Source organism: Marmota monax, unplaced genomic scaffold (genome assembly GCF_021218885.2).
Source record: "Marmota monax isolate L192 unplaced genomic scaffold, Marmota_monax_Labrador192_F-V1.1 WCK01_AAM20220418_F8-fsc00449, whole genome shotgun sequence".
NCBI classification, from domain to species: domain Eukaryota; kingdom Metazoa; phylum Chordata; class Mammalia; order Rodentia; family Sciuridae; genus Marmota; species Marmota monax.
The window spans coordinates 120725-137871 of NW_026695239.1; the positions used below are offsets into that span (position 1 = coordinate 120725).

At 34.1% G+C, this 17147-nt stretch overlaps 1 protein-coding gene and 1 pseudogene across 1 annotated transcript; one reads left to right on the plus strand and one right to left on the minus strand.

The window, feature by feature from the left end:
• The first annotated feature begins 4386 nt into the window (after positions 1-4386).
• LOC124089789 (phosphoglycerate mutase 1-like) lies at positions 4387-4913 on the plus strand (annotated as a pseudogene).
• A 1309-nt stretch (positions 4914-6222) lies between these two features.
• Positions 6223-16780, minus strand: Clec6a (C-type lectin domain containing 6A). Its single transcript, XM_046440021.2, has 6 exons — positions 16599-16780; positions 16134-16223; positions 14571-14672; positions 11112-11263; positions 8614-8729; positions 6223-7539 (listed from the first exon to the last, which is right to left on the minus strand). Exons 1-6 carry the CDS (start codon positions 16627-16629, stop codon positions 7395-7397), a joined length of 636 nt encoding a protein of 211 aa, XP_046295977.1. The 5' UTR covers positions 16630-16780; the 3' UTR covers positions 6223-7394.
• Between the last annotated feature and the right edge of the window lie 367 nt (positions 16781-17147).

Here is a 17147-nt window from a genome sequence, read left to right on the forward strand (position 1 = left end):
GCAAAAATAAAGTTGTTAACCAGTCTTCATGAGTCAAAGCCAAAGCAAGGAACATTTGGATAAATTTTTTATTGTTTTCTTGGCTAACTAAGAAGATAATGACCAAAATAAGGTGTCAATAAAGTTTTGGGATGGCAGATGTAGATTCCCTATTTTTAATGTCAGTAGCTTGGTGAGGTGCTTTAATTTATGGGCCCTTTTGCTTAACCTAAAATATTGATTGTAACACATCTTGTGAGTAATTTAGAGATTAAAAAATTTAAAAATATGAATCTTTCCAAATCAAATTTTTCAAATGGAAGAGTATTTACTGATGCTATGAGAATTCAGGAACTTACCAGAGATAATAATCCTTCAGCCTTCAATGAAAGTAATAGTTGCTGCAGGGAAAAGGTAGACTAGACCCTACAACATCATTATCAGTTTACAGTTCCCTTTGGTGACAGAGGAAAAAACATGTAAGATACAGAAAAAAAATATTTTTCCATGTCATGTAAGTAATAAACCAACTCCAGGTTGCTTAGAGGTGCAAAGCTAACAACAAGAGAGATGTCATTGGGAAAACAAAATTAAACTTTAGCAGCATAAAATCATGGACATGTTGCCAAATTAATACAAAGCAAGAGCAGAACTGAATGTGCTTCAGGTTACAAATGGAGATAGTGAGGAACCCTTTGACTCCAACCTAGTATTAGTGAAAAAACTAAAGATCATGAGAGAAAATTCCAGGCTGACTGGAAGACATTTAAAAAAGAAAAAAAGAAAGAAACATATACAGTATTCAGCTTGTGACTGGTATTCCTTGTGAATTAATCTCTTTTATTAAATGAGGTGAATTTATTCCTGACTTAGATCTTACTGCTCTTAAAACATAATTCACGAATAGACAAATTGAATTACCCAGTTTCATTTTTGGGAAAACAACTGTGGTTTCTTCAGTAAAGATATAGGTAGGTAGGTAGGTAGATAGATGGATAGAAACATTAATTATAAGGAAGTTTAGATTTCCATGCTCAAGAGTTTGAATTGAGAATAATGATTTGCTAATTGGAGTATGAAACTGCACATAGAAAACCACTCAAGAAATGATGGCTGAGGATTTTCTAAAGCTGAAGATAGACATGAAGTAATATATTTCAGAAACCCAAAACAGAACAATAAGAAGATGAAAGGGGAGATGGAGAAGAGGAAAGGAGAATAGGGTGAACAGAGAGAGAGGAAGGGAGAAAGGGAAAGGAAGAGGAGGAAAAAAGAAGAGAAAAGATTTCTACTTAGATATATTATTGTGAAACTTCAGAAGAGAAAGGGCAAGGAGAAAAATCTTTGAAAAGACCAGATAAAAAGGTAAATAGCCTTAAATAGTCTTAAATGAGGTGAAATTTAGTTGAATTTCTAGCTTCTTAAGCACAATTATAGAAGCCAGAAGATTTAGAACAATAATTCTCGTTAACATTAGAATTGATTGGTCAATGTTGCACGTTGCAATTCTCAAGTAATCACTAAAACAGTTGTCAAAATGTATGACTTTCAAAATAACAAATGAGAGAGTAATAAAAAAATGACTAATCTAAAAGAATACAAGGAATCAAGGAGGAAAAATAACAAGAAAATAGATCATGTTGGGGAACATGGAAACCACATGGTAAGATGATACATTTAGAACCATATATATGAGTGTTATGGTTTGGATGTAAGGTGTCCCCACATGTGAGAAAATGCAAGAAGGTTCAGAGAAAAAATGATTGGGTTATGAGAGCCTTAACCCAATCAGTGAATTAATCACCTATTAGGATTAATTGAGTGGTAACTGAAGGCAGGTTGGGTGTGGCTGGATAAGGTGGGACACTAGGAGCCTGGCTTTAGGATATATATTTGTATGGCAAGTAGACATCTTTCTCTTCTGCTTTCTGATCATAATGTGAGCTGCTTCCCTTTGCTACACTCTCCCACCATTATGTCTTGTCTCACCTTGAGTCCTGAGAAATGGAGCCTGCTGTCTATGGACTGAGACCTCGGAAACTGTGAACCCCCAAATAAACTTTTTCTCTTCTCAATTGTGCTGGTCAGGTCTTTAAGTCACAGCAACAACAAAGCTGATTAAAACAACAAGGAATTGCCATAATTTAAAATAATTAATTTTTTACCTAAAATATTGTTATATCATATTTTAAAATTTCACTATATGCTATTTGCAAGAAGCATATCTAAAACATAGCATTGAGAAAAATCCAAATTTATAAATGGAAAAAAATATAACACTAACTTAAAGAAAATTAGTTGATAATTTTAATATAGTAAAGCCAAAAGCCAAAGGCATTACTAAAGTTAAAGTGACTTCATAATGATAGAAGAATTTAATTTCCCAACTAAAATATGAATTTTAATATTATCTTACCTAATAATCCTTTAATATACAAGTATGTCTTCCTATATAAAGTTTCAATATCCAAATTCTTATTAAAACAACCTACAAGAAGTTATCCAAAAATTCTACTCAAGGGTAGAAAACGTCCCAGAATCTACATACATATCACAACAAAAACCATTCACATTGCTCATAGCTCAGGTTACAGTATGTGCAGTACTACGAATGTCCTTTTTCTAGTTGCTTAGCCCCTTAAAGTCTCCTGCTTCCTTCTGCCAACACCTTGAGCCCAAATCAATCTAGGTTCAATTTAGATGGTATTTTGTTCTTATATCACCATACTTTCAGTGAAATGGAAAAGAATATATACAGCAAAATTTGCTTTTAAATGTATCCAAAAGTTTAATATGTTGCCTTTTAAAAGGAGAGATGGTTTAAATAAGAAAGAGCTTCTAGGCAGCAGGTTCCTAGTGTTCTGAAATATTTCATTTTTAATATGAGCAATGATATTCACATGATATATAGTTCTTCATTAATTTTATAGAGTTTTGCAAACATTTTATGTGGTTAGTATGAAGTAGAAAATACCATAGATGGCTTGGTATGACCTAATATATCAAAGAGAATAAATCTCACCAAAATCTAGACCCTCAGTGAAGTTTCTGGCATCCAATTACATATATTTCCTGTCAAGACACCCCTACAAAGTGAAAGATAAGTTGTTGACTCTGTAAACACCTATCACCAATGTAAACACATAATGTTTGTTGGACCACTATGAATTGGGGAGGGATTTGTGTGTGATATTTTGCTCAGTTGACATCAAGTCTTACAAACTTTGAGACATTGAGCATAAAAGAAGGGTTGCCAGCTTATCCAGGATGCAGGCATGAAGTTCTGCCAGTGCTCACTAACTATCCAGAAGTTCCAATATGGCCAAAGTGTCTGTGGCAGGTCAAGAGGTTGAATCCAGATTGTCAAACCTATTTAAAAGCACATCTGTGGAACTTTTAGTTCTGAGTAAATGTATGCCCTCTTTGATAATTAGTTTCTTTAAAAAAATAGTTCTTGGCCTACTATTTGGCCCTAGTAGAAAAAGAATACCTGATCACAGAAGACCATCATAAATTGTTTTAGCTGATCCATCAATGTAAATATCAGAGCATTTTTAATGGGACTGGGCATAAATTGGTTTAATGGGCTAGTGACTCACAATCCCAATGTGCTTATTTCTATCACAATGCCACCTCTCCCTCAATCCTCATATTTGTCATGATTGTCTGTGGGAGTGGGGGGAAGCTTGGCTTACAGATCAATATGCTCAATATTTGACACTAGCTAGAACTAGATTGCTGAAAGTTTTAGCTCTACTCAGAAGTAGCCCCAATGGTCTGCAACAAATGGAAATCTCCCCACTGAGAGTAACTCCAAACTGTAAATACAATAGTAGACTTTACCTGAGATACAGATTCATATCAATTCACGGCCAATGCCTGATGACTGACTGGGTGGTCAGGGACATGGGAGTGTCAAGCTTGTGGAAGGGACATCCAGGAAGTTTATGGAAGACATATGAGATTATGTCTCTCAAAATAGATTCAGAGTATAAAGATACTTGTTATATTAATATGCTCCACTGAAGAAAAAGGTTACTCATTATGCAATTTCTTATTATATAGAAAACGAGGATGTAAGCTTTATACAAGCCTAAAATATTATTATCCTCTCCAAATGCCCACACAGTTTAGCCTTTTTTCTGTACTAATGCAAATACAAATAAGTAAATAAATATTGTGATAAATATTGGAGAATTCTCCAAGGGGTCTGGGTTTGTCACTTCTGGAATCTCTGCAATCCATTGTCGCTGCATCCTCACTTTGCTGCCTTGACTGCCTGCAACCTGGTGCTGATCCTGCACAGGTGAGAGCACCTGGAACCTGGAGAATCCTTCAATGGCTGGCACGACCTCTGACCATAGCCTGGTTGGCCACAAGGAATGCTGGCCAGGCCGGCACTGAGAGATGCTAGCGAGCCATGAATTTGATATCTGCTTTACCTGGGTGCAGAAAAGGGCAATCTGAACCCTCTGGAAAGTGCTGAATACCATTGATTAGATGTGGCTGCCAGCTGCAGGTAGTGAGGATTGGGAGCCTCGATGAGCCACACTATGGGAGTCTGACTGATCTCAATAAAGCACAAATTGCTGCCAAGAAATGGAGGCCCACCTCCGATGGATCCTGATCATCCCTGCTGTAGCAATTTCAGTAAGGATCACATATATGCAGGCCTTACTGAGGATCAGCTACCCTTCTGTGAAAGTGTGAAGAACACTATTGCCTAACTTCTTCTCTTCTGAAATGAATAAATCCCCCACCAAATCAAGGAGGGGAAATGAGTTCTGACTGCCATCCATGGCAACAGCTTTAAGGGCATCACTGAGCATTAGGAGTGTCTCTCTGAAGAGGCCATCATGGAGCTGAACTTGCCAACTGGTATTCCCATTGTCTATGAATTGGACAAGAACTTGAAGCCCATCGAGCCCATGTAGTTCCTGGGGTTGAAGAGACCTTTGGTGGAACTGTAGCTGCTCAGAACAAGAAATAAATTCAAAACAGTACACACTTGTACCAAGGAATGCCCTGCCCATCCTTTCCTCTGCACCTATCTCTTGCATGTATCACACTGACCACATCTGTAGGCATTTTAAGTTGCAACTGCTAATGGGGAATGGTAGCTTTCATTTTAATTTTAACATTTAGTCTCCTGCACCCACTCTCTTCATAGAATCTAGTCAGAATAGGACCCTGGGACACAGATTGTCAGTCCAAGCCCAGGTAAGGCTCCTCTTATTCGGGAGAGTTGAAATAGTGATTCTGGCTTTTTCTAAGTGCCATATAAGAACCTCCTTTAGAACAGAATAGGGAGGAACTAATAAAGAAGAAGCCTGAGAAGAGAGACAATTTACGTTCCTGAGATCCCATTCTTCACTATTCTGTAGTCAGGTCTTAGGGTAGGGCAAGGGGAGGGAGCCTCTAGTTATTCCAGTGAAATATAAATGTAACTCACATGGCAATTTTTAAAAAAAGCTATTTCCTCCCTGACCCCAGAGGAGCTAGTTCTAGAAGGTTGGTATCAATACTGAATTAAGTTTGTGTTACACTTACTTTCATAAAAAGAAAAACATGTATGTGTGTGTGTGTGTGTATATATATATATATATATATATATATATATATATATATATATATATAAAATACCACCCTTCTGGTGTTTCTAGTGGTGATTAAATAGTCCCACTTGTGATTACCAGAAAATAAGCCATTTCTCACACCACGTGGTATAAGCTCCTTGGACTCTAAGGTGTGTATATCTTTCTATATATCTTAGAATTCCTCCTCTGCCTTGTTTTGTAGTAGCAAAATGCATCTTGATCATGTGTAAGTGTGTCTTTCACTCTGATTTCTGAACCATGTTCCAGTTGCTTGGCCCTGCCACTAGGGGCCAGTACTCATTTTAAGCATAACTACAAAATCTTTTGTCCAGATCAGTATGCCAAAAGAGTGATATGAAATTTAAAAAAAGAAGAAGAAAATGTAATAATATGTATATGCCACATTCTTTAAGTGAAACTCAGTATGAAATTTTCAAAAGCCAATTCTTGTGAAATTTTTAGAATATCATAGACTAAAACGAAAATATTCTTGCAATTAGCATTATGTAAAGGGAAAAATAATGAGATTAACAAATTTTATGACCTGTTGGATTTAGCCATAATGATAACCAAAGTAAATGTATAGCCTCGAATGTTTTGCTAATTACCAAAAAAAAAAGATTAAAAACTATGGATTCTTTTATTTCTTTTACAGTTATTTATTTTAAGAAGCTAGAAAAATAAGATACAAAATACAAAGGAATAATTAATAGAAGAAGGAAATATGGTGGACTAGAGAAAGTGTACATTTTTAGCAACTCCGTGGCCTGGGATTCAAGCAAAAGGAGTGTGGCTTCTCAATGAAGTGGGGGACAGAAGGGATTCACTGAAATTCAATACTGGATGGTAAGAGAGTCTTAGAGACACAGAAAGTCAGGTTCTTTGAACATAGGACGAGAAAGAGTACTTTGGAGCTAGGCTGGTGGCACCAGCAACACCAGTTTATCTCAGAGGGGAGGAGTGACTGGCAGAAAGAGACAAAAACAGAGTGAATAAATTTGGCACAAAAGAATCTGTAGAACAGAGAGACAGTCTGCACGATAATCTGTTGTTTGAAAAGCACTCTGCATTTCTTGGAGAGCTGAAGCAAAGGGCCATCTTGAAACACCCACATTGTGGCTTTCTGCTTCAGAGCCCAGGAGATCAAAGTAGACTGTTTGCTGTGTTTTTCTCATCTAACCAGTGGAGTATAGCCAAAGTTATGGCATGTAACTGTTAAGGCTAGATGATTAAAGACATTGCTGCTTTCATTTGTGTTCTTAGGTCACTTGTTCTAGAGGAAGGTGGCTACTGTATTGTGAGAACATGCTAGTAGCTTGAGAGTGATTTCCATATGATGAGGAGCTGAAGCCCTCTAACAGCCAATGCCAAGTTACCAGCCAAGAGTGAGCAATCTAAATTAGATCCCTCAGCCCTTGTTAGTCCTTCAGAAAACTGCAATTCTAATCACAATCTTAATCATAGGGATTTCTCTATGGCATTTTGAGTAATAGAGGCATAATTTTCAAATAAAGCTGTCTTATAATTCTTCTAACAAATAAAATAGTGTAATCTATGGAACAAGGAATGCATGTGGAAGTATGTATAAAGAAAGGTGAAAAAAGAATAAATAATAAATGAAAGAGCAGAACAAAGGGAGAAAAGACTTATTCTATTATTTAGTGGAAAATGAGAAACTAGAAGAGGATTTATTAAAGTGAAAAAAGCAGGGGAATATGTCCATAAATCTCTGTGACACAAGAATTGCATGTACATTACAAATAATTATCATTTTATGATTTGTCTGAATTTTCATGGTGTCAATGAATAAATTGATACTCATAGGTAAATCTTCTTCATCTCACATATTGAATTCCTTTTAGAATCACAGAAAACATCATTCCAACCCCATCCTCTAGATTCCCAGAAAACTATTGTAGCACACTGCTCTGCAGAAAAATTGGGCTCATTTTGGTGCCAGAATCTAAAGAGAAACAAAGGTAAATAGAATTATTCAATGAATGCATAGTGACTGATAAGAAAGTATATAAGTTTGATGTCTAGCAAAATTGGGTTGAGAATGAGAGAACATTCTAACAGTTTCTACCTTTTCTCATACTGCCCCTCACCAAAAATTTAAGTATGGAAGCACATTTTCATGTGTTTGTCTAACATTCTCCATGATGTGGTGAACCTCAGCCTGCAATCTGATGTTGACTTCCTCCTCTTTACAGAGCCATTTTCCTGACCTAGCTTATTAACAATTTCTTTCTTACCAGCACATCATAGAAGCTTCCTCTTTATATCCATTTATAAAGAAGCATTTACATGCCTCTTGATAAGCTCCTCTGTTCTCATACAGCTGCCTTAAATGAGCATCAGGTACCTGAGTCTAAACATAAATAAGTTACCCTGCCTCTGAGGAATACACTATGGAGCAGGGCTGGGTAGTTGCTCATTAGTTTTGGAATTAAAGACAATTTTACTACTAATTTATCTTGCTATTAATCAAATGAATTAATCTTCTCAGGGATTAGATTCCTCATCTACAAAAACAAATCTTAATAAAGGTGTCTAGATAACTCACAAGATTGTGTGAGAGTAAAATAAGGTAGTACATAATTAAATTCCTTTTTAAAGGCCACAAAAGTATAATTACATAATTGTTAAAATTACACATAGTTCTAACCCAGATATTTTGAATATTACTTATTAGAATTAATTTAAGTGGCTACTTATGTTTACAAGTCTATAGAAAACAATGCAATGACTAAGATCACCATTTTTGGATAGCCATGGGATTGATACAGAGTTTCTCATCATATTCATTCAATAATCTTGAGCAAACTTTTTCATTTTTCCTCTGAAAAGTGAATTCTAAAACAGAGAAGTTTTCTTAAAATTTAAGAGTGTTCACTTAGTAAGAATTTAATAATTGTTAGATTATGTTATCATCATTATAATGATTAATATTAATAGTCTCAAGATCTTAACAAAAATTCCTAGATTTTCTACTTGTACAAGGTCCTAAATTTCATTAATCTAGGTCTGAACTCACCTGACATTTTTTTCGAAAGGTGTATGATCAATCCATTGCCAATTATTATTACCTTGTGGATCAGAGAGCCCCAGAAAATAAGAAAATGTTTCATTCAGCTGCTGGATAATGAAATTCTGCATGAAAAAAAATAGGACTTAATAGACTTTGGAATTTCCTTATTAAACAGAATAAGTGTTTTTAATATCCTTTAAAGTATACTAAGAAAACACAGGATGCAAGGAACAGTCACATGGTGGCACACTAACCAAATATGCAGGCAAAAAACATCATCATTGCAAGGAGAAAGTGCTAACCCATAAATTCCCACCATTCATTCTTTTCTTTACCAAGAGACAGAAGGGTTTTAAATGGCCATAAGTTCATTTTTGTGCTTTTGACCACTTTTTTATTTTATATGTTAAGATTCTGTGATGGTTAGTTTTATGTTTCTACCTGACTGGGCCAAGGGGTGCCCAGATTAAAACTTTATTTCTGGGCATGTCTGTAAGTATGTTTCCAGGTATTATTAGCATCAGAATATGCAGAATCAGTAAGTAGATTGCCCTCCTCAGGGTGGATGAGCATCATCCAATTTGTTGAGAGGAACAGAATAAAAAACAAAGGAAGGTATGATTTGTCTTATATTTCATATTCTTTGCAATCAATGATTCCTGGACAAAGTTATGAAATAAATTTAGTAGTGTTTAACTATAAAGTAATAAACATGCTTTAGGGCAACAGTAAAAAAGAAAAGAAAAAGAAAAAGGAGGAATTTATCCTATTTTCTTTGCTGTCTGCCTGACCAAGCTGTTATACCATTGGCTCCCCTTATTTTCAGGACTTCAGATCTGAAATGCAGTTACATCACTGGTTTTCTTGAGTGTCCTGAAAATTCAGCAAAGTTGCAGGATACAAAATCAACATACAAAAATCAGTAATATTTTCTTACACTAACAATAAACATAAAATAAGAAATTTATTTCTTCCTTAATTTTCTTTCTGAAAAGAAAATTAAGGAAGAAATAAATTTACAATAAAATCTAAAAAAAATACTAAAAAAAAACTTAACCTAGGTCACGAGAGACATTGACAAAGAAAAATAAAGAAGACACAGATAAATGGAAAAGCATTTCATGTTCATAGATTTGTAAACTTCATATAGTTAAAATATCCATACTCTCTGAAGCAATCTACAGATTCGAAGTGATCCCTATCAAAATCCAAATGTCATTTTTCACAGGTATAGGAAAAAATCTTAACATCCATGTTGAATCTCAAAGGACACCTGATAGGCAAAGCAATCTTTAAAAAGAAGAACAAAGAAGACTCCTACTTTCTGATTTCAAAATATATTCCAAAACTCTTTTGTAATCAAAGCAGTATAGTAATAGCATGCAAACAGACATATAGACCAACGGAAAACAATCAGAGTTCAGAAATAAACCTTGACATATGTGGTCAAATTATCTTCAACAAGGTGCCAAGACCACACAATGGAGAAAGGATCATCTCTTTAATAAATGATGCTGGATATACTGCATATCCAAATACAAAAGAGTAAAGTTGGGCCTTTATCTATGACAAACACAAAAGTTACCCAAATATTTCAAAGATCTGAATGTAAGGTGTAAAACTGTAAAACTCCTAGAAGAAAACATAAGGGGAAATCTTCCTGACATTGGAATTGGCAATGTATTCTGGAATATGACACCAAAAGCACAGGTAAAAAAGCAAAAATATACCAATAGGACTATATCAAACCAAAAAGCATCTATGCAGCAAAATAAGCAAACAACTAATGAAAAAGTAGTCCATTTAATGGGAGAAAATATTTGGAAATCATAAATGATAAGTTGTTTATATCCGAACTGCAAAGAACACATACAACTTAACAATAGCAAAATAAGTAACCCAATTAAAACATGGGTGAAATACCTGACTAAACTTTTCTCCAAATAAATATACAATAAGCATATATAACAATGTTCAACATCACTAAGCATTAGAAAAAGGCAAATGAAAACCTTGAGATATCACCATATACCCACTAAAATTGCCAGAATAAAAAGAAAAAATAGAAAATAGCAAGTGTTGGCATATGTAAATATATTCATATGAATGACTATCATTCCACCTTAAAAAGGAAAAAATGCTGTTACAAGCAACAATATAGATGAACCTTGCAGACATCATGCTAAATGAAATAAGCCAGTCACAGAAAGAGAAATATGATATGATTCCACTTACATGAGGAATCTAAAGTAGTCAAACTACAGAAGCAAAAGATGGAAGAGTGATTGCTGTGGCCTTTGTAGATTGAAAAATGGGTAGTTGTTGTTCAGTGGAAAGAGAGTTTCAGTTTTGCAAGATGAAAAATCCTAGAGATCAGTTGCACCAAAATGTGAACACAATAAACACAACTGAACTATGCACTTAAAATGGGTAAGAGTAAATTTTGCTATATTATTTGCTACAATTAAAAGATGTTTGATGAAAACTAAAGATGGAAAAAGTACCTGTTCTGCTTCTGTATTAATCACCACCAAATGTGCCCCCATTTCAGCACATTTTTCTTCGCTCTTAGCCCAAAAATGTTGTTCAGTAGAAATGAGGTAGCAGCTTGAACCAAATGGCTTCCAAGTACTTGGGCAACATCCCCAGACTTTTTCTGTATTATATGAAAGAGAAATGTGATTGCAAGGTGAGACAAATTAGATGAAAGAGATATGTTCTATACACATAAAACTTCCAGGATCTTTGGTTGTTATCTAGAGTTGGTTTCTTAATTCAGGTATTAACTTTTACATGCCCAGATTTTTTCTGTATTATATGAAAGAGAAATGTGGTTGCAAGGTGAGACAAATTAGATGAAAGAGATATGTTCTATACACATAAAACTTCCAGGATCTGTGGTTGTTATCTAGAGTTGGTTTCTTAATTCAGGTATTAACTTTTCTCTGAATTATATAATTTGGGGGTCACAGAATTGATGTTAAGTAAACATTCTTAAATATTAAGTCTTCAATATTGAATAAGTTAGCCTACGAAATTCCTCTGGGTTTTTTGTTTGTTTGTTTTTCAATAATTGACTACTGAGTTAGCCTACAAAATTCCTCTAGTTTTTTTGTTTGTTTGTTTGTTTTCCAGTAATTGACTACTGGGGCTGGAGTTGTGGCTCAGTGGTAGAGCGCTTGCCTAGCACATGCGAGGCACTGGATTTGATCCTCAGCACCACATAGAAATGAATTTTAAAATAATAATAATTGACTACTGTTGTTGGAGATTTTTTAGTACTGTTGTTCCCTGTCTCTTATACATCATAAGTTCAAAGTTGTCTTGAAGTTTTAAATGACTAACACAGATGAATCTGGAAATCCAATTCTACTCATGGATCTTGAATAAGCCACCAAGTTTTAGGTTTTTGAAATGTAAATTATAACTATTAGAATTATGCCTCATTAATTATGCCTGATTAGAATTCTGGCTCTACCATTTATTTCATGTGTCTTTAACCTAGTTATACTACCTCCTCCTCCTCCTCCACCCCTTTTATTTTTTCTTCCTTTTTATTAACCTTTTAACATTGGGTATCAAACCCAGAGCCTCAAACATGCTAGGCCAAATATCTACCACTGAGCAACTCCACCAGCCCAATATTACCTCCTTGAGTCTGTTATTTCATCTATAAAATAGAAATAATAAAAGCGACGACTTCATGGGGGATTTAGTCACATAATACATGAAAAACATTATAAAAGATACTTAACTCAGAATAATTACTCAATAAATGTCATCTACCACTAATTTTATCACAGTATCAAGCAATTTAAAGTGTTTTAATGATCAGTTCTCTCTCTTTTTCTCTTAGAAGTATCAGTTTGTAGGATTGAAGAAATCGATACCTAGCCATATATAAATTCACTGCCATATTTTTTATTAGACATATACTCAGCATGACTTATACTATATGTATAATTTTAGCATAATATATATGTATGCTTAAATAATTAATTCTTTAGATTTGTTTTCAATTTTTACCAAGGTATGAAAATAGAGTGCTGGTAATGTGACTCAGTGGTAGAGCATCAGTTAAGCATAACAAGGCACTGAGTTCAATCCTCTGCACAGCAGAAAGAAAACATAATAATATATGTAGTCTTCTAGAGGTTTTTTTTAAATTTCACATGATTTGTTCATATTATTACACACAGACTTATGTTAATCATTTCTGTTGTTACATATTAAGTGATGAAAATCTATAGACTTTTTCTTCCTTTAGACTTATTCTTCCTTTTATAATGCTACAAAATGAATAAAATAGACAACATATTTATCAATTTACTATTAGCTGCTTTTAGAACATTACTTATGCATTCCATTCACTAACGATTCCTGCTTTTTACAATGCTCCTCAAAGTGCATATTAATGTATTAATTTTAAGATTTAATTATCTTTTTCAATGGTGGGTTTTGGCTTTGTCAACTAAGTTACATACTGAAACACTTTTCATATGTCAAATATACCAAATCTCAAAAAGTTGACCAAAAACAAATTGAAAACTCAGTGGAAAAGGTTTCTTAGAATTTGTGAGGTCCTGTGTGCAATCTACACCTACAACAACAAAATAAATATTCATTTTATAAAATTTATAAAATAAATATTTAAACTTGTACAACAAATATTATAAATATATATGTTCTTATGTAAATGCTGATTTTAAATCCCTCGGCTATATGCCAGGGAGTGGTATAATTGTCAAATGGTGGTTACATTCTTCATTTTTTGAGGAATCTTCATACTGCTTTTCAGAGTGGTTGAACCAATTTGCAGTCCCACCAACAATATATGAATGTAACCTTTTCCCCACATCGTCTCAAACACTTATTATTGCTTGTATTTTTGATAATTGCCATTCTGGCTATAATTTTAATTTTCATTTCTCTAATTGCTAGAGATGTTGAACATTTTTTCAAATATTTGTTAATCATTCTATGTTTAAATATATAATTATATATTTATTTATATATTTATAAAGATAAATATTATAAACATAAATATACATGAAATATGCTTATATATAAACTTATATATTTATTTACTCATAAATATATAAATAAAAAATTTATAAATATTTATTTATAAAAGAAATTTATTTATAAAAATCCACTGTGCTAAGAAAACCATAGGTCAGGGAAAGCAAAGAAACCATGCTTTGGATTCCCTTGCAACATATTCTTGCCAAATACCTAAAAAGAAAAAAAAAATTAACATCTCATAGAAATGGAAAGAAACATCTGCCTTCTCCTCATCTTTAAAACGTTTTGCCATAGCAATAGAGTATTCATTACTCCTGAAAAACAAGAGTCTGACACCTGCATAGATTTGGAAGCATTAAGACCATAAGACCTCCATAGACATGCGCTTTGCATCTCTTTGGTATTTTGCACCATAGTGTAAATCAGGCAACAATCCTGAACCCAATTCTCCAACATCTGATGGTATTAGGAGTGTATTTTGGAGTGTGGTGATCTAAACCTGAAACAATCTGGCCAGTAATAAAGCTAGTGATAAGAGTGAAGAAGGATAGTATTAATTGGGAAACTTACTTATCAAAAATGGGAATTTATTTTAATAAAGGGTGAAAATAATGTGGAAATTGTGAGAATTATTATTTCCAGAGTTAACTTAAGCAAACGTGTGGATGTTGACAGCATTCATCAAGATCAAGAATTTCAATATATCTTGATATACATAACTAAAGCCTGATATGAGCATATAAGTTTAGAGACATTTTGAAGATATCCAAGCAAAAACACACTCTCTCTCTCTCTCTCTCTCTCTCTCTCTCTCTCTCTCTCTCTCTCACACACACACACACACACACACACACACACACTAGAATACACCAATCTTGAGCTCAACCCTGAGTTTTCTCTGAGAAGGGAAAGTGTAGATAAACATTGTAAATCTTTACCTGTCACCATTGTCCCTTCACTGAAGCAGATTAGATTTGAATGATATGTATGTAGTACAGACAGTCTTTTGTCATATTTGTTACTTGCAAAATGGTAAGTCACTGAAAAGGAAAGAAAAGGATGAGAATCCACCCATAGAGCCTCATGCTTTCTATCTGTACCAAGCCAGCTTACTTCCCACCCCACCACTCTTTTTCCTTATGCAAGCCAGTAGAGACCAGCCTGAATTATGCTTGCTTATATTCATTTATCTTACTTGTTTGTCTGTCTGACGATTTATTTTTGTCTCTTCCCCCACTATAATTTAAACTCTAGATTCTACAGCAGAGATTCTGTTTTCTACATCACTTACTTGCAAATACCTAGAAAAATGACTTGCAACAAACTATGTACAGATATTTATTGACTTCCTGGAAATCTGGTATACATTATTTTAGTAATCTTGAAGAAGTCACAGGTTATATGAATATTTTCTAAATACTTCTGATTGCATGTAGCTATAAATAAACATGGTATAAATAACAACCAAGGGGAGACTTTAAACATTTGGAGATATTCTAAATATCTATATGTCTCAAATAAAAACTACCTTTCTTGTTCATGGGTGTGCATGTTAAACAACATTAAACAAAATCTATTATCTCTCAGGTCCTGATTTGACTCTTCAATACTATTTCTCTTCTTTCACTTTTGCCTACTACTAAAGATCAATACTTTTACAAATTTCTACCTTTCTCTTGGCCCATGTTTGGCATCCTGAATTTCTGCTTCTTGACTAATGAAATAACTATTATTAACTCTCTTCTCTCTTGCACTTGATCTAGAGAACCAAAATATTTTATAACTTTGGTGATAATGATCTGTGTTTTACTTAACATTGATAGATTTATTTACTTCTCAAAGGAAAGTTCATGTATAGCAAGACTCTGACATAGCAAGCAACTTTCACTCCCTTACAGACTATTCAAGAACTATTTTTATTCACCTTATCAGTGAATAGAAAATCAAATTATAGATTGGAGTAAAAAACTATGCTTGAGTTTTCTCACACAATGAACTTGAGATATTTATTTAGAGGCAAATGGAAAAAGGAAGGAATATTTTATCTCCTTACACTGTCATTATCTCATCTGAATTATTTTCCTCTCATATTTAAAGAGACACCCACATGAGTCAAAGACCCCTATCTAAACTATAATCATTATGAAAGCAATCAGAGTTGCCTTCCCAATACAGGGATTTTTTGACTAGAAAACACATGATCAATGGGGGACCCAGTATTGAAAGATGGTACCTTAGGGGATCTACAAATAACACCCATGCACCTGGGAGGTCATGATTCAGCAAATGTTAACAAAGCCAGATAAAGTAAATCTAGAAGACTCCGTTGTTGAAAGATAGAGAAATAGCAAGAAAGGTAGGAAGCAAAATCAAGAAAAGCATGCCATTCTGATTAAGATCTGACCTATTTGTAAGGTAAAGTAGGATGAATCCCAGGGAATCTTTACAGAACATGAGAGAGAAAGAACCAAGAAAAAATGGCACCTCAGTGCCAAACTTACCAACACAGCTCACAATGAAACAAGCACTGAGGAGTATGATGGAAATCAGAGCAATGGACCAGAGCTTCAAGGACCAGCAGACTCTCTTCTCTATCAGACCAACAAGACAAATGCAAACCTCTCAGGATAGATAACATTGCTCTGAAACACAGAGCAATCTGGACAAAATTCATCAGGCAACTGTAAATTCCATTTTCATATACTTTCTTTCTTATTATTATATTCTTCTACTGATCACCTGTCTTTCTTGAATGATTAATGTTGTCTTCTATGTTCATGTTTGATTACTTATTCTTATAAGTGCTTCTGACTCAGAGACATTATTCTTTCTTTCAAATTCCCAATTCTACTGCCTTGGCACAATCTCTATTGCTTAAATCTGTCCATTTTCTACCCCTTCTTTCCAGATGACTCTTATCATATCATACATTTCTAACTTGCTATCTGGAGAAACGAAATACTCACCTCCACTTTGAGCTTGCCTTTCTTGTATCATTATGTGAGTCTCTGTGTGTTCAGAAGTTTCTAGAACCTTTTGTATCTCTCTGTCTCCCTGAAAATGTTACCCAGAGACCTGTTTTCATTCAAAGAGGCCAAGGCTCAGATAATAACAGCTCCACACTCTGATATGACTAATAAATGTCCAATGCTAATACACAAAGATCTAAAGTTTCCAGTGATTCAAAGACGTGGGAAAAACGAAAGAGGAAATTGAGAAACATACCCAAAACTGTTCCTGAAAATCTTAACAGAAATATTCAGATCATTTATTCAGTTTCTAACATGAAGTTTCTCATTAATTCCTATTCATTCCAGCATACAAAAGAAAACAAATTACATGCCCTAAAAGAATTTATCTGTTGGCCTAAATAAATGCTACCTAACACACCTTTATATTGGGTACTTCTTTTATGTAATGCTTAATTTCACATGTCCTAAGAAGTAAAAAAAAAAAAGTCTGGTTGAATCAATATGGCTTAAGGGTTAATAAACAACAGAAAGACCCATGAACAT